Below are 20,141 nucleotides of genomic sequence, written 5' to 3'. Positions count from 1 at the left end.
GGCCAGCGACTGGCCACCCAACTACAACTTCATCCGTCCCTGAGGTAGACAGCCGCCCGTCATGCAGGCGCCTCTTTTCTCCGCATCTGTGGGGTTTTGAAGTACCAGTAGCAGCCAGCCAGCCTTTGTTGTTACCCAAGGTCCTACGTACCAGAGCAGGGTATCGAGAATGGCGATCGTGACTTTGAGGTACCTAATCACGAACTCCGATTTTTGATGCAACTGGCCTTGAGAGGAAGGCACTTTTTATACCACACCCACTTATCAAACAGGTCAGTTTCAGACTCGCAGCCATTGACATCGGCCTCTTCATTGCATGCACATGGTGGTGACGGTGGGGATGGCTTCGCGACCTGCAAATGCACCGTTACTCCGTACAGTATTGCCCGATACAAGACGGTATAGAGACTGAGTCTTGGCCTGGCATGAGAGAACTGCAATCACACTATTTAACGTAAGACTTCCAAGACTCCAAAACCTCTCAAGTTTTCACGTGGGGTACTGGCTAAAGCTGATAAACTGACGAGTACTTTTAGCAGGGGTTCTGTTGTGCATGATGCTACACAACAAATACAACCAAAAGCTGACTCGAGCGTCATACGGAAAGACTCGGTAAGCCGATCAACTTGTTCTCGGACGACCGATGAAGGACCCTGTTACGAAAGCATATGCAATAAATAAGCAGCCAAGACTCTTTACAAGGAGCAGAGACACCCAAGCGTCTTGGCGCTTGGTATGTACGAACGCAACGCGCTGCCATCTCCAACAAGTGCTCATGGGCCAGTTCGACTACCCCCCGCACTTCTCAACGCTTATTAGGTACTCTGTACAAGATCGGAGGATGTCAGGGTGACCCGGATGGATGTCGGCACGTCATTGGACTGACTCAAAGTGATTACCAGGGAATGGTCCCCCCCTTGACAGTTTCTCGAATCTTTTTGAGTCAAGTGTGAGCAGCATTTCGGCGACATCGTGGTAGCGTGGGTATAGCCGTCTGCAAGTGAGGGGAAAATTGGGTTCTTTGACACGCACAGCCTCAAGCCTGCATATGCGTGCGTGCATCTCCTCAGCACGCAGATAGAACGGGCCATCAAACCCTTCTTGAGCTTCGGTGGAGAGGCTCAAGACATGATGGTCTATCCGAGTACGCCAGGACCTATCAGCACCGCCGACACTTGCCAATGGACGTCTTGGCACTCAAAAAAGATGTTCACCGTCCGTCCACGAGTCTTGAGAATTTGTGGCTGTTGGCAGAGTGGACCAGGAAGCCCAGTTTCGCCTAGCCATGGCGTTCTCATCTAGGATTAGGCTCGCCATTATCCACCACCATCCTATCCGAAACTAGGTAAGGTAGGTAGGTAGTCAGAACATGGCCGAGTATATAAGCATGAGCCCCAGGTTTTAGTCCCTTTGCCTTTGCCCTTTGGCCTCTGGACCCAGCGTCACAAAGTGACCTATCTTGCCGCCTCCAGATCGAAATGATCTCCTACAATGCCCGCAACCAGAGAATAGAAGCCTGGGTCAACGCGGCTGCCGAAGAAAGCGAGGATGCCGCCCCTACAGATCCCGAAGCCCGCGACCTGCATGACCAGGAAAAGGCCCAGCGAATCGAGCACGAGGATTTGTGTCGCGACAAGAAGCAGGTAGGTCCTGGCTCCGTGGGAATAAATGTGCGACGTTATGTATGAAGGTCTGACTTTCTCGTTTCGAAAAAGACGTATAAGGGCGCGGTCTTATTATGGCTCGCCTGGCAGACTACTGGTGTTGTGTATGGCGACATTGGCACCAGTCCCCTTTATGTTTTCAGTTCGACTTTTAGCGAACAGCCGTCATGGCACGACCTCGTGGGAGCTCTGTCGATAATCATCTGGTCCCTCACCATCATCGTAACATTTAAATATTGTTTCATTGTCCTGTCAGCCGACGACGATGGTCAAGGAGGAACTTTTGCTCTCTACTCTCTCCTTGCTCGATATGCCAATATTGCCCGCGTCGATCCTAATGGCCCAGAAAGAATTGTTGTGCGCCTCGATCGTGAGACGGGCGCCGAACTCGCACCCGCTGGGAGAATGGCCCGGGATTTTCTGGAACGTAGCCGGGTTGCACAGAGCGTCCTCAAGATTGTTGGCGTCCTGGGCGTTTCCATGGTCGTGGCCGACAGCATTCTGACACCAGCCCAGTCCGTCTTGGGCGCCGTCCAAGGGATTCAGGTTATCAGACCTGATCTGGGAAGACCAGCTATCGTGGGGACCTCGTGTGCGATCCTCATTGCGCTTTTCTTGCTGCAGTTCATTGGCACGTCCAAAATTGGCACTTCTTTCGCTCCCGTCGTTGTTGTCTGGCTCCTCTACAACTTCTCCATCAGCATATACAATCTTGTCTTGTACGACCATACAGTACTCAAAGCATTCAGTCCACATTATGCTTTCAAATACCTAATACGAAACGATTCTGATGGATGGAAGTCTCTTGGTGGACTGCTTCTCGCTTTCACCGGCGTTGAATCACTCTTTGCAGATCTGGGTGCATTTGGGCAGCGAGCCATTCAGCTTTCATGGTTATTCCTGGCATTCCCATGCTTGTTGATCACGTATTGTGGCCAAGCTGCCTATATTTCCCAGGATGAAACTGGGTTGGCTTTTACCAACCCATTCTTTCGCACTGTTCCCGAAAGCACACTGTACTTCAGTATCATCATTGCCGCACTCGCTGCTGTTGTTGCCAGCCAGGCCGTGATCACCAGCTCTTTCCAACTCATTTCTCAGTTGATGAGGCTCAGCTACTTTCCTCACATCAAGACTGTCCACACCAGCCGTCGATTCCATGACCAGATCTATATGCCACTAGCAAATTGGTTGCTCATGACCGGTACCGTTGTGGTTACAGCGGTTTATAACAATGTAAGTTACCCAGCCTCATTGTGTCACCTTGAAACGGACTCGTCTGACATGACTTGAACTAGACAACGAGCTTGGGCCATGCTTATGGCGCATGCGTCATTATCGTTAGCTTTATTACAACTTGCATGGTGTCACTAGTGGCACTCATCATCTGGCGTATCTCATCAATCATTGTTCTCATCGGGTTCCTCATCTTCATCCTCCTCGACAGCATTTATCTCAGTGCAGCAATGAACAAGGTGCCCGATGGTGGTTGGTTTGCGCTGGTCCTGTCCGCCATCCTTAGCTCATTCGTCATGCTTTGGCGATGGGGAAAAGAACAGCAGTGGGAAGCAGAGCAAAGGGACATGGTGGACCCGGCAGAGTTCCTCATGTCCTCTCGGAGTACCTCGAGAAACAACTCCATAGCAAGGGGGATCCAAGGTGAAGGGTCTCTGCGCTCGACGAGGCTGAGGCTTTCACCTGAGTTTGGAGGCGGACAAGTAATGGTCGCTCCCGGACTCGGAATATTTTTCGATAAAGTGGGCGGGAGTGGTGATCACATCCCCAAAGTATTCTCGCAGTTCGTTCGGAAGTTCCAGACGAGGCCACAGGTGATCGTCTTCTTCCACATGCGCCCACTTTCTCAGCCAACGGTTCCATCTGACCAACGGTTCGTCATTGCGCGTGTTACAGCAAAAATTCCTTCATGCTATCGTATTGTTCTGCGACACGGCTACATGGATGACGTTCTCACCCCGAACTTGGCGCCTACGATTGTCAACGAGCTGATGACCTTTATTACCCGAGGTCCTTTCCCACCTGATGAGAATGACATGCCGCCAGAGTTTCGAGAAGAGCTTGAAGCACTGCGGGCCGCCGAAGAGGCACAAACTGTTTATCTCATGGGAAAACAGACTATGCGGGTGCAAAGGCCAGAAAAGAGGAGTATTTCCAGCATCCTACGCCGGGTAGCACTTGAAGCATTCTTGTGGATCCGAGAGAATTCACGAACCAAGCTGGCCAATTTGGATATTGACCCTGATAGTCTGGTAGAGGTGGGCTTTGTGAAGGAGATTTAAAAACGACAACAATATTGAACCAGAGATACCCGATACATGTGCAAAAAGAACAAGAGACGATTGGGCACCAAAAGTTAGATGGAATGATTACCTTACGATTTTTCGGACAAAGGCGCTTTGGATTACGGGTTCAGCTGGGAGTTTAACCAACTGATGATGGGCTCAGTAGTTAGATGCCTCTGCTCTGCTCTGCTTTGTTTTACTATACTGGGTGGGACAGGAACTCTCCGCTTACCTTAGATTTGATCATTTGGTTGTACATGGATGGTTTCAAGGCGGAAGCGATATCGATATACCCTCAAGAGCGAATGAATCGATGATTACCTATGTTGCATATGTTCTAGGCTAAAGACGTCAGTGATGGACGAAATTCTGTTGACTGACTAATTTCAGAAGCATGAATCTCAACAAGAGCAGTTTCAAAGACTGATTAATAGATAATCCTTGGTGTTGATCTTTGTAGCAATCTCTTTAATTTATTTTGCACGTGTTTCCGCGTAAGGTAATTCATATGCCATGCCACTCCACATTCACCCCCGGCCGTGTTCCGCAGTGTAACAACGTGTCACCAAGCTTCACCTCTACAATAACCAGAGACTTTAATACCTAGGTAGCGGAGCGCATTGTGTTGGACAATCCATAGCAGCCGCATTTCTGCTGGCGATTCTCCCCAATATCGTCTTTCATGATGCTCCCTTAACCCTCATTACGCATCGCCCAATCCATCATCATCGTCATCGCGCACCTAGGTATCGTCGTCAAACTTGAGTACTACCTTAGTACCTACTTACTTACTACCTATACTACAACGCCAAAAGCCGCGCCCATCATGACTACAACCATGATGACCTCACTCTCTCGCTCTGAGACACTTACACTTTCGACCATTTCTGCAGCTGCTTTCGCGGTCCTTGCAAACACCCTCCATGGTGACGGCGAGCCCCTCATGGCGTCTCTGGCCCTGTCGGTTCTCGCCTTTGCGCTCTGCTTCGCCATGATCCGCTGGCTAGGCCCTACCTTTATGCGTGCTGGCTTCCAAGGCCGCGACATGAGCAAGGTGAACCGTGCCGAGATCCCCGAGTGCATGGGTGCTGTGTGCGCTGCGGTCTATCTCCTCAGCGTCATCGTCTTCATCCCATTCCCCTTCTACAAGGATATTGTTGCCGCGACTAGTGGCGGTGGAAACCGCGACGTCGTCGTTGAGCTTCAGCACGTCGACCAGGGCCGTTTTCTACATCGCTTCCCACACAACAAGGTGCGCAGATGTACCTAAACTAAGCATGCATGTCATGTCTGGTGATTTACTGACCTCGTCGCTAGCTTGCGTCATTCCTAGGTGCCATCATCTCCCTTCAAACAATTGCACTTCTCGGTATTGGTGATGATCTCTTCGATATTCGCTGGCGACACAAGTGGTGGATTCCCGGCCTGGCTTCCATCCCTCTTCTTGTCGTTTACTTTGTAGACTTCGACGTCACTTCTATCGTCCTGCCTCTTCAGCTTCAGCCGTATCTCGGCGAGCTCGTTGATCTCGGGTTTCTCTACTATGTTTACATGGCGTGCGTTGCTATGTTCTGCCCTCAGAGCATCAACATGCTAGCTGGCATTAACGGCATTGAAGTCTCGCAATGCATCGTCATCGCTTTTCTCCTCGTCTTCAACGATTGCCTGTACCTCTTTACGCCATACCCTCACCCTGCTACCGACTCGCACTTGTTCTCACTCTACTTCCTCCTCCCGTGGATAGGCGTCTCGTTCGCCTTGCTCCTCCACAACTGGTACCCTGCCAAAGTGTTTGTCGGGGACACCTACTGCTATTTCTCGGGTATGGTTTTTGCTGTTGTCGGTATCCTTGGCCACTTTTCAAAGACTCTCGGACTCCTCCTTGTCCCCCAAATATTTAACTTCCTCTATTCATGCCCCCAGGTCTTCGGTCTGATCCCTTGCCCACGCCACCGACTTCCTCACTTCAATGCCCGGTCTGGCCTCCTGGAGCCGTCTGTGACTCCCTGGTCACCTGAGCGTCAACCCCATCCCTTGGTCGCTCAGGGCCTACACTTTCTCGACAAGCTACGCCTGGTGAAAGTGACAATCGATGAAAAAGGTCAGTTTGTCGAGACAAGCAACTTTACCATCCTCAACCTCTGGCTTGTCTGGCGGGGGCCACTCCGCGAAGATCGATTGGCCTTGGAGATTACCATGCTCCAGCTTGTTGCTGGTTTCTTTGGACTGTTTGTGAGGCATCGTCTCGCACTGTTGGTCTTTAAGGAAGATAACTGGGGGACTGCTGCGCAATATTAACATAGAAAGAAAAGGGGGCTGTGTGTGTGCCTTTCTCGGGGCCACAACCGTACCGCCTGTCCAGATAGATTTTTATTCCACGGGTTGGAAAGTTAATAATTTAGAATAATAACCGCGATGTCACGGAATGCGTGTTGCCTACTGTGAATCTCATCTTTGTCCTTTGGTTCCATGCCATCAGAGATTGCAGTTCAAGATCCCGTTGTTTCTTTCAAGGGGTGTATTCTCATCGTTCAGAGCAATGCAGCATGACTATGGTGAGTACGTGCAAGTAGGATTGACGCCTATAATTACATACAACGACTCCTTCAGCATCTTTCCGTAAGAGATTTACTCCATTCTACTCTTCGCTTAATTTGGGTCATGGCCACCCCTCTTCCACTGCACATCAATCAAAAAAATATCCCGAACAAGGACCACCTAACATCTCTGCTTTTTCTCCCCTGGGAGAAATCTCATGACCCGTAGGCACCATACCTGGTGCGCCGTTCCCATATTTAGATGCCAGGGTTCGATTGACAGAACCCTTCAATCCCGGCATCCCTAATCCCACAACCTCCCCAAACGCCAAATCAAAGGGGTAATCATCTGACGTACCAGCCAGTGTATATAAAGGAAAGAACTCCAGGCTTTTGATCCCGTCATCCCCAATTCCAAACGAAACAAAGAAAATCTTGAAACGGTTGACACATTAAACGTACAGGTACATCATCCTTTATGAAGACCCATTAGCAGCGGCCACGGGAGCCAAGATCACAGTCTCCGCCGACTTCTCAATCGACGGGGAATCGACGATAATATCGACCTTGGTGTCCTCAGGGCTTGAGATAGAAGGCTTAAGAACGGCGTGCCCTCCAGCTGTTCTCCCGGCAGCCTTGTTCAACCGGCTTTTGGTGTAGTCGCTGAGACTCAGCTTTTTCTTAACAGGACTAGGGTGGGCACCAACGCCGTTTACAGCCGGCGGAGCGAATGGACTTGGCAATGTACCTGAAAGGGGGGAGTGACCGACACCACCAGACTTTGGCGTTGTTGCGTTGAGAATCCCCAGTCCTGCACTATCGAATGCTGGCACAGGAGGTAGCTGCACACGTAGGTCAGGAGTCTTTGCCTTGGTCGATGTGTCACTCGCAGCCGATCCTAGTACAGGAGTCGTTGTTGGTGAGGAGGTATCTACCATATGTGTGTCACCCGGTGTAGAAAACAAAGGCGGCAATTCTGAATCCGATCGCTTGATGACTACCTCGTGCTCTAGAGGCGAGTCAACTTCCATGATGGTGCCATTAGATACCTGGCTGGCAGATGATCGCCTGCGCAGATCCTCTCCTTCACCTCGGAATTTATGGCGGCTATTTAAGAGTCGCTTCGAGAGCGAAATTATCCGTTTCTTAGGACGAGGTGATTGATGTGGCCCACTAAACCAGGCGCCTTCGACAGGGTCCGTCTGCACCGCAGCATCACAGTATACTCCTCTGGGAGAAGCTGAAGATTGACGTGATGGAGTCGCCGCGACATCTTGATTCGAGATTGACGGCCTTTGCTGAATATGCGGAGACGAGCTAGCAGGGGATCCTGAGTGGCTTCTGCAAGTCCCAGCATCCACGTAGTTACCATGAGACGCAACTGAGCCATTGCGATGTTTCGACTTCGAGGATGTTGAACCAGTACCATCCGATACTCGCTTTTTCTTCCGCGAGGGTTGTTGCTGCTCCATGCGACGGAACGAATCCTCAACCATGGCAACCTTCCGCTTGTCTCGATCCGTTGGCTCAGTCAGTATGCCCAATTGATCGAAAGATCCTTGTCGAAGAGGTGTAAGGTCACGACTTGGTGGTTTGCTTCGCATAGACCCAGATTGGGATCTGTTATCGTTATCCCCAGCATCGTCAACGTGGCCTTCACTCGTGGCTCGACTGGGGGCAGGCTGCCCCGTGTTTGTTGGGGAAATGGCTTGTGTTTTCGGCTTTCTTGATTTCTTTTTTGCTGGCACACGTCCTTGAGGTTTGCCGAAGAGATACTGACGGTGAAATCGTGCGAATGCACAGTTGTTATCCAGATCGCACGCGCACCCACCGTATTCGGAGAGAATTCGATCTATCCAATTGGATATTGCCATGTATTCTGTCCCATCTACCGGAGTTTCCGTGTTGTTGGTCGAGTCATCGTCACTCAGGCCAAGAAGATGAAGCCATCGCACATCCACACTCTTCTCCAGTCGAAAATCCCAGGGCAGAGTGATTTGCTCGTTGGCGGAGATATATCTGTCGCTCACGATCCAGAAATGGTATTCGCTTCCATCAGCAAGATATGTATCAAGCTGAGCATTGGGCTTGCAACTCCTGCGAACATAACGAGCAAGAGAGCCCTCTTGCCTTGTATCGATATACAAAGGGAGGACAGGGTGAAAGAAGACAAATGGGAGAGGGGAAGATAAATCTGCCCAGAGGTTGACAGGGTCAGCACAGTAGTCCTTTTGAAACCCAATTTCACCATTCAGCTCAACAAGAGGCACATCCTTTTCGATTGGTGTACTTGATTTGAGAAACCTCCACCTTAGAGCTTTGCCATCGTCCAGTGTTCGTGTTGCATCACTGACTTCAAGCTTGGGCTTGTTGGCTTCCAGGTTCGAGGGAGCCTTCTGGAATACTTCCGAATGGCGTCTGCCAACTTCACTCCGCATCGTATTGGGTTCGCGAAGCCAGCGAGATAGCGCAGTAGGAATGGCAAGACTGGCAAAGGCATTGTTCCGCGACTCGGGGACATTTCTGGCACTATATAGGTCGTAGAACTTTTCAGAGTAATGATGGATTTGAAAATCATCGGGAAGGTCGGGAGGGGTAGTTGCAGGACTGGGAGGGTGGGCAGTATTTGATCGGCCATTTCCGTATGAAGGACTCCGTTTGGGAGCCTGAGAACTGACAGAGTGTGATGAGCGATGTTTCGCCTTTTTGGGAGGAGGATGATCTCCAGAATGACCATTCTTTCCATTTTCCTGCGGACTCGCATGGCCATTTATTGGTAGATCCGCAGGCCTCGATCTCTTCTTATGGCTTTTGGAAGGTGGTCTTTTTGTTCTCTTGTCGGCACGCTCGTCCGTTGCTCCATTTATCAAGCGTAGTGTACGATCATAAGCCTTTTGACGGTCGAGAGGGCGCGGTTTGCATTCTGCACAAGAGTGTGCAAAATCTTCGCGTACAGCTTCCTCTCGATTATCAGGGTAAAAGCAGTCGATGTGCTGCCACGAATCACACGACTCGCAGTAAATTGTGTTTCCATCATCGATAGAGAAGGTACATATACACTTGATAGTGTATGGCTCTTCTTCCGCTCCCTCATTCAGTTGGGCAACTTCGTCCTTAGGCGTTGCGCCTGAGAGAGCAAGAGAGGCGATCTGGCTAGGAGTCGCAGACTGCGTGGACAGCGGCGCCGGCCTGTCGGTCATAATCTGTGCTAGAGATAACGTAGTGAACACCTGAGGGGGGTATGTGTCTAATCTATTGTCGCAGTCTTTGGAGCATGACGACGCCGTTCAGATGGCGCGTCGGGGAGACCGTAGGGAGGAGTCGAGAACCAGAGTGATCAAAGGAAGTCTCATTCGGCAGGACAATGGTGGATCGTATTCCGACCGCCAGGGATCGCAATCGTCGAACTAGACTCGAGGCAGGTCGAGATGTCAACACAAAGGGTGGAGGATCAGCGGCGCGACAACGGGAAAAACGAAGTCAACAGTCGTGATCAGGTTGACAAGGAGACGTCGAATATGAAGCGTAGACGCGAATCGGAGGCGTGTTGAGGACACGGTCGGTCGGTTTGTGTTTTCGCAAAACTCGTTGTGATCGGTCACGGCAGGGTTGAGACGAGTTCAGGTCGAGATGTCGAGCGCCGAGACGAAGATTAAGTGTGTAGGTGGCAAAATTCGATTGGCAAATCAAGAGAAATAAGATTTGAGACTACTCAAACACAATCCATACACAAGGAGCGCTTGAAGCAGAATGGAGATAATGAGAAGTGAAGGTTGAAGATCGTGGACTGCACGAAGAAGGGTGGGTGATGGGAAGAAAGAGGATGGGGAGGAGCGACAAGCCCGGGAGTGCTTCGAGACAAGTGCGGTACTGGTACTGGTGCTGGTACTGGTACTGAGGTACCAGCCTGGGACCTGCCTGGGGTTCCATTTCCAGTTGGCTAAGAGGGGGAGGAGAGCACCTCAGGTAGGGTAATGGAAGGGCAGAAGACAAGAGTACGTACCTTTGATATTCACCTCATCAGCGGCTCACGCTTCCCGTCTCATTCTCTTGATGGCTCCCACTCAATTTCGGCGCGCAGAAGCAACAGCAATGGCATAAGAGGGTGCCAAAAATCGAATGGGCCACTGGGCCGTTTTTGGTATCCTCTCCTGGTGCTTCTGGGCTGGATTGGGCAGAAGTTCCTGAGAAGGAAGTGTGCGAGTGAGGGAACGGGGACACTCCCACTCCAGTGACAGTGGCCCCCCCAAAGAAAAGACAAGACAGAGAGACATGGAAGAGAAGAGACGTGACAATAACCAAAATTTGGCGCTAGACCAAACCTTGACTGGCGGTGGATAAGGGGAACTCTTAGTGCAGGAAACAGGGCACGCAGGGCGCATTGTTGGCCTGAGGCACTACGAACAAATATTGTCCCGCTGCCGTTGCGCCTGAGCACAGGGCTAGGTAGGTAAGGAGGGGGGAAAGGAAACTCAAGAGAGCGGAGGGGAGAGGGTTTCTGCTGGAAATTGCGTACGGCGAGTTTTTGTTGGCGTTGGCGTAGCCAGCCAGGGGCTTGTTTGTTACTGAGTAGGTAAGTCGTTGAGACTCGAGTATCGTTTGAGATAGCATGTGTAAGAGGAACGGCGATGGAAGCAAGACAAAGACAAGAAAGCCATGTCTTTCGAGTCTATCGAGTCTGCTTCGCTATGCTTTCTGATTTTGCTTTTGGTGATGGGCCGACACTACGGAGTAGGAGTCGAGCATTTCGGTATGAACGGGAAGCGAAGGAGTCGGGAGGGACTTCACCAGATTTTCAAAGGCAAAATGACGACGGCCACATTCAGGGAATCAGGCACGTAACCTGAGCATGTCTCAGAGCCAGCCGAAGCCAATAAACAGCAGATGGCAGCTGAAGCTGGGTTAGCTAGCTCCTAGAAATGACTGTGGTTGGCGGGCTTGCAGTGGGGATGAGTGGGATGTCTGAAATTTGGCACCCGCCACAAACTATCTACGCTTGGTGAAACGAGAAACCATTCATTCTAAGTTAGTGCGAAGCTAACCTGAGGCCGCCGAGGTAAGTCCCAGGAGCAATACTCCGTGCTCTGTACCGTGCCCAAGTTAGAAGTATTTTTATCTACAGAGCATAGGAAGCGTTGTTAGCCGCGTACGGAGTAAATTGCTTGAAATGAGAAGAATGAGATATTTCCGCAAAAGAAGCTTTGTCGCCCGACGTGAGTGTAAGACATCATGATCTTAGCCACGACATTCACTTCCAAACCTTCATGAATAATATCGAAATCCAGGCCAGACTGCTTTCACAAAAGAGCTTATTCGCAGCCTATTGGCACAGTGTAGTATATCAGGTGTCAGGTTGTTCAGACTGTATGCGAGGACGGGTAGTGCTTTACCAGGGCGGCATATCCTTGTTGCCGTGACTGGCTTATTTTGCAGGGAGCAGGCTTGGTACCAATCAGGCTTTCCACCTCCAAGCCAATCAGTGTAGGCTGTTCCAAGTTCATTACTACATTGTGCATACGAATCTGTGTTAGAAGCCTGTGAAAGATTCCATGATAAACTGGAGTGTGGTGCAAGCTGACTGCGTGATAATGATGATATGTACGGAGTCTCCGTCGCGTCATTACTGTCGTGCAAATTGCTTGGTGCCAAAACAGCGACTGTCGCGTTGTATTTGTAAAAGGTAACATTTGAACAGGAGGCCCGAGATGCAAAAGGACTCCTTATAATGACTGAGGGGCGTGAATGGGAAAGTATGCATTTGTTATACCACACTAATCTTGTCTGGATACGCCTGTCGAGAACGTATTGGGTATATGAGGTTTATGCCTCCTTACAATCCTCTAGAATACCTCGATGGGAACAAAAAACCGGGCCATTTCAACAATGGCTTTCCTAGAGACGTCGATGTGCTCGTCCCACGGTCTGTTCAAGATATCTAGAAATATGTGCAACAAGTTTCCGTCACTATCGTGTCGTGTCTGTCTCGCGATGTTGCCCGTATTCGCACCCATGCATGGATGACCAGGGCATGGGAATGGCCTGTACGTAGTATAAGATCCGAGTGCAACACTGGACTGCAGCAAACATAGTTATCTGTTTTACAGAGCGCCGCCTAGGTAGGTATCTGGCATCTTCCTGTGGCCGCTTTCTTCGAACTCGACAGCTTGAGTCTTTAGTAAATGGTGGCAGTCACCGTGAAGCATGTACCAACAGCCAAAGGTGGCTTTTCTTGCTCCGAACTGGTAAACCTCGCTATCCCCCAACCCCGTCGTGACGAAACCTTAGCCTCAAAGACTCACACGTACGGAGAACAGTAGTGGGGAAGGTTGCACCAGAGGGTAATAACACAGCATCAGGGAGCAAGAAAACTTCACTTGGCTTATGATGCCAAAATTCACCAATCTAAAGACTCGTTGAAGTTTCTGCTACATTGGGCCAATTCTTTCTTGTTTCCTATGGTATAGGTCCCGAGTTTTCTTGTGTTCCCTCGGCATGGTCCAGTCAGTGCGATATCTACGTAGTGACGAAAATCGACTCGAGGGCAGGGGTCAGCCTATCGGGAAAAGTCAGCATGAAAATACGCATTGTCCAAAACATGGAAATGCCATTAATAAGCTCCAGCTCAGCTACACGCCTTCAGCCAATAGCACCAGGCAACCAGCTCAAAGCCGACGCGTCTCACCGTAACCCACTCATGAGGTCCTTGTTGTGGAATGTCGCTTACATACCACAACAGCGCCATGCCATAATGACATTGGAGGGCCTTCCTTCTAGACAGGAAGGAGCCAGCAAGGGCGGTAAATCGTCAGAACAGTCGCGTACAGATTGCTACAGTAGATTTCGCATATTCCTTCTTCATGCCCGCCGCAAGCAGCAGATCACAATGAAAGACGGTGATAAATCAAAAATTCCGCCCCCTATGGTCCCGAAGGACAATAGAGAGTAGAGTGACTCCGCGGGTGTGCAATGCAGGCCCTCCACACTAGAAAGGCCAATTCTTGAGCTGGCTTTCCTGAGGCAAGGTAAGTATGAAGAGTTCCAAATAAGTTGGAAGAAAACCGCGAATATATACCAATCCCCTGGCATGGCCCGTGCACGAGGCTTCAACTTTTGCGCCTCAGGCTGTATGTCGGTCAGTAAAGCTAAGCCGAATGGCTCCATGTGATTGGAAAGTGAGGAGGCTGGGTTTGCAACTCGACATTGAATGTTCCACCTCCGCAAACTTGAGACAAGAATCTGCATGAGAACGAGCAGGAGCAGGTAGTAAGTTTTAGACTCTGATGATATTGCAAAATGATAATTCACTCGAAGCCAACAGTTAAACTTTTCTTGGCTAGCATAAAAACTCATTTCTTGGCTTATTATAATGGCTTTCCATGCTCTAGACTTGATTCAATCATTTGGTTCTAGACTTTTGCCTCCATGATAAGGTAAAGTACGTAGCTTCTTAGTGCATTCGGATGCGACCCGCGGTCATCTGCAAGGCGGTAAGGCATCAACTCCCAGCCGCTCTCGGCCAGTTGTTGGACTAAAAAGTGGAGGATAAGTCCCATGACGCACTTTAACACTAAGCTAGTCGCCATCCACCATTCTGCCCTGATAACGACTCTCATCATCTTCACACGACTTCCATCATCTAATTACTACTTCGTATTATTTTCGTAAACATCACCGTATCCCACAGCCCATCAAACCTCGCGAGATAACCCCGCGCGATGAGATTCTCTACTGTCACGGCATGTCTGGCGGCATGCCTGGCCCCAGCAGCTGCTTTGAGCGTTCTCAATGGCAAGGCTCCCGATATTACTATCAGTGACGACCTCAAGATTCCCGGCGACTCTCCCCTTGAACTGTGCCCTGGAGACCATACTGCCGACCTGATCAGGATTGACAAGGTCGACCTTGCTCCTAACCCTCCCAAAGCGTACGATTCATCTGCTTATACTTGCACAACCATGAGAAGCTAACATCTCGATAGCGGCCAGGAGCTCTTGATCAAGGCTAAAGGCATAGTCAAGCAGAAGATTGAGCAGGATGCTTATGTTCTTCTGACTGTCAAGTATGGACTTATTCGCCTTATTAGCACCAAGGCCGATCTGTGCGAGCAGATTGGCAATGTCGACCTGAAGTGTCCCGTCGAGGCTGGCGAAGTCGAGATCACCAAGACTGTAGACCTTCCTGCTGAGATCCCTCCGGTATGTGATTATTCCTCGCTTCCCCCACGCCTGTTTCTAATTCGCTTCAGGGCAAATATACTGTTCTGGCCGACGTCTTCACCGCCGATGATGTCCAAATTACCTGCCTCACGGCAACTGTCACTTTCTCTCGTAGCAGCAAGGGCTTTTTCGGCAGCGATCTGTGATTGGGATTATGGCGCATTCATAACATACACATGGCGGCATGACTTATCGTTGGGCACGTTCTCATGGGATTCTAGGTTAACGTTTGGTTTGGCGAATCTTCTAGCTCTTCCCGGGCAACCTGCAGCGGCTTTAGATCTATTTAGCATATTGATAATGAGTCCACTGCATCGTGCTCTCCTCCGCATCTCTGTAGGAGGAACTGCCCTGCATAACATGAAGTCGAAGAAGAAGAAAAACGCAGTGCTGACCTCAAAATCATGTACGGCCATCCTCACTGTCGCCTCTATACCGTGCTCGCTCCATTATTCCGAAACAAATCCTTGCGCCCAGTGAAACGATGTCCCCTACTCTCCAAAAAGACGTCGCACTCGTCTCAATACACTATCCTTCTCAGGATCGTAGGGGTGGTCTTTGCTTGGGATCTCCAACACGGCAGGGAAAGCCGCGGTATAGGTGTCAATGCGATGTCGGATTCGGTCGGCGATCTTCAGGAGAGTTAGTTCAGCGGCGAAATTTGATCGGAACGTTGCCTGACATGTTGATTGATGAGTACGATGCCAATATCTTTGCGGTCCTCGGTGAATCGATCAAACGCGGCCTCGATAGAAGCTGTATCAGTCTTGCCATCAACAACGAGAAAGTTCTTCTGAGCATCGGCGCCAGTAGTTACGTGCTGTTGAATAGAGTTAGCCAGTGTAAAGGGGCTGAGCGATTGATACTCACGCCTATACCCGCGAGAAGCAGGCCTGTTACGGAGTCCTAGAAGAGCGCTACGTCAGCGCAAGCTTTCGAACAAAGAGCCTTTCATTGCAGCTCATACTTCGTCGCCGATGACCGCGAGGAATTGACGGTCCTTGTAATCTGCTTGCGAGGCCATCTTGATGGATCTGGACTTGTGTTCGCACGTCCCTCTTGTTGGTGTTGACGGCACTGAGTTGATGATTAGCGTTACAACTAACTACGAGGAGGTCGGCGCCTGAAGTTCCGCTCCGCCTGGGAACTTGGAAGCTCTGACCATTGCAAGTAAGGTAAGGCACCTCCCTGAGGTACATTGATCCCCACGTCAGGTGGATGCTGCCACCTCCACTACTAATGTTTCTACTGGTCAGCTTCAGGCAGGTACGTACTGGGTAGTGAACAAAGAATTGACCTGGTCCTTAGCAACAGTGAGTTCAAAGTAAACAATATCCGGCCAAGTAGCCGCCTCTTCTTTCTTTTTACTTCAGTGCCGACTCACGACTCTCCTCCCTGGTATTGCGATCGCGAATACAAAACTTCAAAGGAGCCAGTACCCTGCAGTGTGCTCAACATGCCACGCCTAGTTCGCCAGCAGCCGCTCAGAGAGCGTGTCATGGCTGCAATCAATCCCATGGACTTTTTGCTCTGGCTCTCCGAAGAACTGGAAACAAGGGATTGGGATTCAGATTCGGTTGGGACACAAATGGGCCTTGCCATGAACTTCGTATTTTTACTTGCGCGAGCGAATTCAGGATCCTCTACCCCAAGTGACGATATTTTCAGTGATGAAAGCAGTTCAGGGTGGCTATCATTCTTGGTAAATTCTCGTCTTCTCGGACTGCTTGTATATCATGTTGAGGCTAACCACACATATTCTAAAGGTCTATCCGATGGTATGGGCCCTCATAGCTTTCTCTTTCACCAATGCCTTCTACACGATTACCCGAACGCGCAAGTACCGACTCTTTCTGGCCAAGGTCGACAGGCCGCTTTCGACGCCGTCTGCGCGACGTGTGAAGGTGAACCAATCGAGCGCATCGCCTTCGACGCCCCTGGGCTATCTCGCGAATCTGATAACACCAGAATCTGCCGAGTCGCGAGCCCACCCTGACAAGACATCAGATGTTTGGGAATTGTCAGTATGGGATCCTCTGCCAGTGTCCTTGCGACTGTCTTGTCTCTTTGGCCCTGGCCATGTTTTGGTGTACATGATCTTCCTTCCTTTAGCTCCTCTCGATCCCCGACCAAGTGTGACGGTTCTGAATACACTCATTCTGCAGGCCCTCATTTCTGCTCAGCTTCTCTTCTTCTGTTCTCGATTTGCGCAACAAGCAAAGGATAAGACCGTGATTCAGGAGCAAGTGATGAAAGAGTATGATACCAAGTTTGTCCACCCCCGTCTTCACCCTACGGTCCGCGATATCGGCACACAGTTCTCAACGGACCAGCCCGACGACTATCAAGAATTTGTGCAGACTGGGACCCCTACAGTTCAGATCCGTCATGGTTTCCAGGTCCACTCTAACCCATATACCGGAACGGGTCATACCCCTGAAGAACGATCCCTCACTCCAACCTCCAACAACACAATGAAACCTCACATGTTCACGCCTCCCACAGCAACTCGACGCTCGGAAGCTTTTAGACCCGCTGCCAGCCAGAGAGGCACCGTACCTCGCCATAGTTTGCCTGCAGGCTATGCATCAACTGGGACATCTTCAGGAGTTCAGGGAATGAACTTTGGCGGAAACATGGGCATCCACACCCATAACAAGTCACCCCTCAAGAAGGCCACCAGTCTTAATGAGCTCAATTCCCAGGAAGCAGCATCTCCGCGGAATTCTCGAGAAATGGCAGCCTACGAGCAACGAAACTGGGGGGCAACAACGCCATCGAAAAAGCTCGAGAGTCGACGTCTGACAGGTTCAAGACCTAATGGAGGCGGCAACCCCTTTGCTGGGTTGGGTCGGACAAGCGCCCTCGGATAATCGTCATCCACGATGGTAGCTTTCCAGTTATTATTTTATATATTAGTACATTTATTCGCATCGAAACTGAATGCGACCTCAATAGCAAAGATTGGCGTTAAGGTCTGGCTTCTGACTTAGTACCATGGAATACGATGGAATACCCTGAACCCCCTTGACCTGTCTCCATCGTCAGCTTGTATTTGATGATCTACCTTACGCTCTGATAGTGTCATGATTCGTTGTTACGTGCTAAGCATCAAGGACTATCGGAAACGACGGCAGGTCGGAGCATTTCATGCATTCGTTGTGGTTTCCCCTGAGATATCGTTGTGGCATACACGAGGAAGGCGAAGTTGATGGGCTCTCGGGATTCATGCCCATGGCTCACCTGATGTGACGGACTTTTTCTTCGACAATCACTCCTGATCCTCGTATTCATAACTGCTATCTATACCTAGTACCTAGTGCCTCTCATCTCAGAGGTTAGACAACATTACAGTCACTAGTAACGTCTCCACCATACTATCGTTAATCAACGGCTGAACAACCAACAAGAGCAAGGTTACTCATCAGTAACGCGGCTGCTTGCACCTAGATATGTCTAAGAAACCACATTGGTCATCATTACGCCGCAGGGCAGCATTGTCTGACCACCCTGCCCTGCCTTCACGTCCACAGAATCTTCCTCAACTCATCGACGATTCCGAGAGAAGACTAACAATTGGAGATTTGAGTAAACTAGCTGGGGAGAGACAGAAACCTACTCGGAGTGCCACATTAGGGGATGTGGGAAACTGGTTCAGGAACAAACTTCCAAGTCATCGTGCAGAGAGAGGGGGAACATTGAGGAACAACAGGGGTTGGGAAATTGGAGCGGCTGGTGGCAATTCCTCATCTCAACTACAACACGAAGTCAACAATCGAGCATCGGCACTGCATCACTCTGCCTCAAATCGTCGAGGGGGTCAACGCAGCAGAACCGGGGGCTCAGATCGCCTTGTAGACTGGAACACACCAAAAAACCTAAGTGAAGCAGTGCCTGAACCAACACCCGCATCTAAAGACAAAGGTAATGAGCCTTCACTGCCGACCCATCGCAGATGGAATGAATTCGATTCTCTGAGAATAGGCAAGAAGCGCGGTCAGAAGAAACGGAGTGGCAGTTTAGAAACTGGGAAGGGTAAAGAAAAGCAACCTGGAAGGCGCTCTTCCAAAGCTCAGTCCTTTGAGGCAGCTATTCCAGGAACGCCTAGCATATTGGAAGTTCTAGAAGCCAATCGAAAGGCAAGGAGAAAAGCACGGGAGGACCGGGAAAGTTTGAGAGAGAGCGGAGACTACCTGGGTGTTCAAGGTATCAATCCGCAGACGGGTATTCTTGATCTTACATCGGACAGTGGAGAGAGTACGCTGAGCTCGAAAACGGAACAAAAGCTACTGAACCTGGAGGCACAGGCCAAGAGCGCCCTATCAGCTACCGAAAGGAAAGAGGCCGAGATCGAAATCGTCAAGGTACACCTTGACCACGAAGTCGCCAAGGCACGGCGACAAGAGAAAGCAGAGAAACAACTGGCAGCTTCTGCCACTGCCAAATGGCGAAGAGGGACACACCAGTGGTCTTCGGTTCAGCAACCTGATTTGAGCCCGATTGCCCAATCACACAGAAGCACTTCAGTATTCTCAAGTCAGTATTCTAGTCTACCTTACCTATGCCCCTTTCGCCTTGACACATTCAACTAAATTCGTCTTTCGATGTAGGGCGCCCGTCACGCCGAGACTTAGATATGGCAAAGGGGGGAAGGCTGATCGACTACAACTCAAAGGAATCATCCGATGAACAAGTCCCGCCTGCTGTACAACCCAAGGAAAACTCCAACTCCTCTGACACGGTGATCAAAACCCCCCATAGGCGCAGCCTCGCAAACCCATCTCCTTCAGCCTTGGAGCTTTTTGAGAATGACATAAAATTCCATAACCCAAGCGAGCCCAGGTTAGACAGAGATCAGATCCCGAAGTCTTTTCTTGTATCCGCGCACGATGATACACAGATACAAACGCCTGCCAACGAGTGGCAATATCTGCAACGAAACGAGAAGTTCCACGAGGCGGGCGGATCACTGGCGCACCACAGCGATCGAAACCAGCATTCCAATTCTTTTTTAGGGAAGGGCCTAAAAGGCGCAATAGAACCGGGGGGGACCCAGATACCTCGAGTGTCAATCAGGAAGGGCTCTCCGTCAGATCTCTTGACGAAACCAAACCTCACAGCATCCAGCACCACCCACTTACTAGCGAAGAGCAAGATCGAGATACGAAGCCAACACGACAACAGCATTCCAGAAAGCTACGTGCAAGATTTGACATCCATCCACGAGAAATCCATTACCCTCCCGACAATATCGGAACAGACCGCGTCAAGTTCCCTAGAAAGCCAGTGCCAACACTACCATCAGCAAGCCCTCACAGGACGTGTATAGAACCCGCACCTAACAGGAAGCTCCAAGACACGGTCCAGTTGGGAGCAAGAGGCATTGAACAACTCAACACCGTCTCCAACAGTCCTACTGCTCCG

The 20,141-nt window shown here is 50.3% G+C and overlaps 8 protein-coding genes across 10 annotated transcripts; 6 read left to right on the top strand and 2 right to left on the bottom strand.

Annotated features, from left to right (window-relative positions):
- Positions 1–689: 689 nt before the first annotated feature.
- FVEG_04137 (potassium uptake protein) lies at positions 690–4,424 on the top strand. 2 transcript variants are annotated; one of them, XM_018891858.1, is made up of 3 exons: positions 690–1,643; positions 1,716–2,900; positions 2,963–4,424. In XM_018891858.1, exons 1-3 carry the CDS (start codon positions 1,479–1,481, stop codon positions 3,959–3,961), a joined length of 2,349 nt encoding a protein of 782 aa, XP_018748447.1. In that variant the 5' UTR covers positions 690–1,478; the 3' UTR covers positions 3,962–4,424. The 2 variants fall into 2 exon arrangements, with proteins under 2 accessions (XP_018748447.1, XP_018748448.1); XM_018891859.1 differs by having other exon boundaries at positions 690–2,900.
- A 23-nt stretch (positions 4,425–4,447) lies between these two features.
- FVEG_04138 (UDP-N-acetylglucosamine-dolichyl-phosphate N-acetylglucosaminephosphotransferase) lies at positions 4,448–6,446 on the top strand. The gene is made up of 2 exons (XM_018891860.1): positions 4,448–5,216; positions 5,282–6,446. The coding sequence occupies exons 1-2, from the start codon at positions 4,791–4,793 to the stop codon at positions 6,260–6,262; spliced, it is 1,407 nt and encodes a 468-aa protein (XP_018748449.1). The 5' UTR covers positions 4,448–4,790; the 3' UTR covers positions 6,263–6,446.
- Positions 6,342–11,340, bottom strand: FVEG_04139 (hypothetical protein). Its single transcript, XM_018891861.1, has one exon. The coding sequence runs from the start codon at positions 9,699–9,701 to the stop codon at positions 6,978–6,980; it is 2,724 nt and encodes a 907-aa protein (XP_018748450.1). The 5' UTR covers positions 9,702–11,340; the 3' UTR covers positions 6,342–6,977.
- FVEG_04140 (hypothetical protein) lies at positions 10,132–10,708 on the top strand (the record flags this gene model as incomplete). The annotated part of the gene is made up of 3 exons (XM_018891862.1): positions 10,132–10,157; positions 10,299–10,467; positions 10,583–10,708. 3 exons carry the CDS (start codon positions 10,132–10,134, stop codon positions 10,706–10,708), a joined length of 321 nt encoding a protein of 106 aa, XP_018748451.1.
- A 2,621-nt stretch (positions 11,341–13,961) lies between the features above and the next one.
- FVEG_04142 (V-type proton ATPase subunit F) lies at positions 13,962–15,875 on the bottom strand. Of its 2 annotated transcripts, XM_018891865.1 has the most exons (5): positions 15,685–15,866; positions 15,588–15,623; positions 15,400–15,537; positions 15,113–15,349; positions 13,962–14,982 (listed from the first exon to the last, which is right to left on the bottom strand). In XM_018891865.1, exons 1-4 carry the CDS (start codon positions 15,739–15,741, stop codon positions 15,209–15,211), a joined length of 372 nt encoding a protein of 123 aa, XP_018748453.1. In that variant the 5' UTR covers positions 15,742–15,866; the 3' UTR covers positions 13,962–14,982; positions 15,113–15,208. The 2 variants fall into 2 exon arrangements, with proteins under 2 accessions (XP_018748453.1, XP_018748452.1); XM_018891864.1 differs by having other exon boundaries at positions 13,962–15,349; positions 15,685–15,875.
- FVEG_04141 (hypothetical protein) lies at positions 14,217–14,863 on the top strand (the record flags this gene model as incomplete). Its single annotated transcript, XM_018891863.1, has 3 exons — positions 14,217–14,425; positions 14,480–14,696; positions 14,747–14,863. The coding sequence occupies 3 exons, from the start codon at positions 14,217–14,219 to the stop codon at positions 14,861–14,863; spliced, it is 543 nt and encodes a 180-aa protein (XP_018748454.1).
- A 298-nt stretch (positions 15,876–16,173) lies between the features above and the next one.
- FVEG_15412 (hypothetical protein) lies at positions 16,174–17,590 on the top strand (the record flags this gene model as incomplete). The annotated part of the gene is made up of 2 exons (XM_018904538.1): positions 16,174–16,419; positions 16,484–17,590. The coding sequence occupies 2 exons, from the start codon at positions 16,174–16,176 to the stop codon at positions 17,588–17,590; spliced, it is 1,353 nt and encodes a 450-aa protein (XP_018748455.1).
- A 579-nt stretch (positions 17,591–18,169) lies between these two features.
- On the top strand, positions 18,170–20,046 carry FVEG_15413 (hypothetical protein; the record flags this gene model as incomplete). Its single annotated transcript, XM_018904539.1, has 2 exons — positions 18,170–19,253; positions 19,328–20,046. The coding sequence occupies 2 exons, from the start codon at positions 18,170–18,172 to the stop codon at positions 20,044–20,046; spliced, it is 1,803 nt and encodes a 600-aa protein (XP_018748456.1).
- Positions 20,047–20,141: the final 95 nt, after the last annotated feature.

This window comes from Fusarium verticillioides, chromosome 2 (genome assembly GCF_000149555.1).
Source record: "Fusarium verticillioides 7600 chromosome 2, whole genome shotgun sequence".
Classification (NCBI taxonomy): domain Eukaryota; kingdom Fungi; phylum Ascomycota; class Sordariomycetes; order Hypocreales; family Nectriaceae; genus Fusarium; species Fusarium verticillioides.
This window is presented reverse-complemented; position numbering and strand designations above follow the sequence as displayed.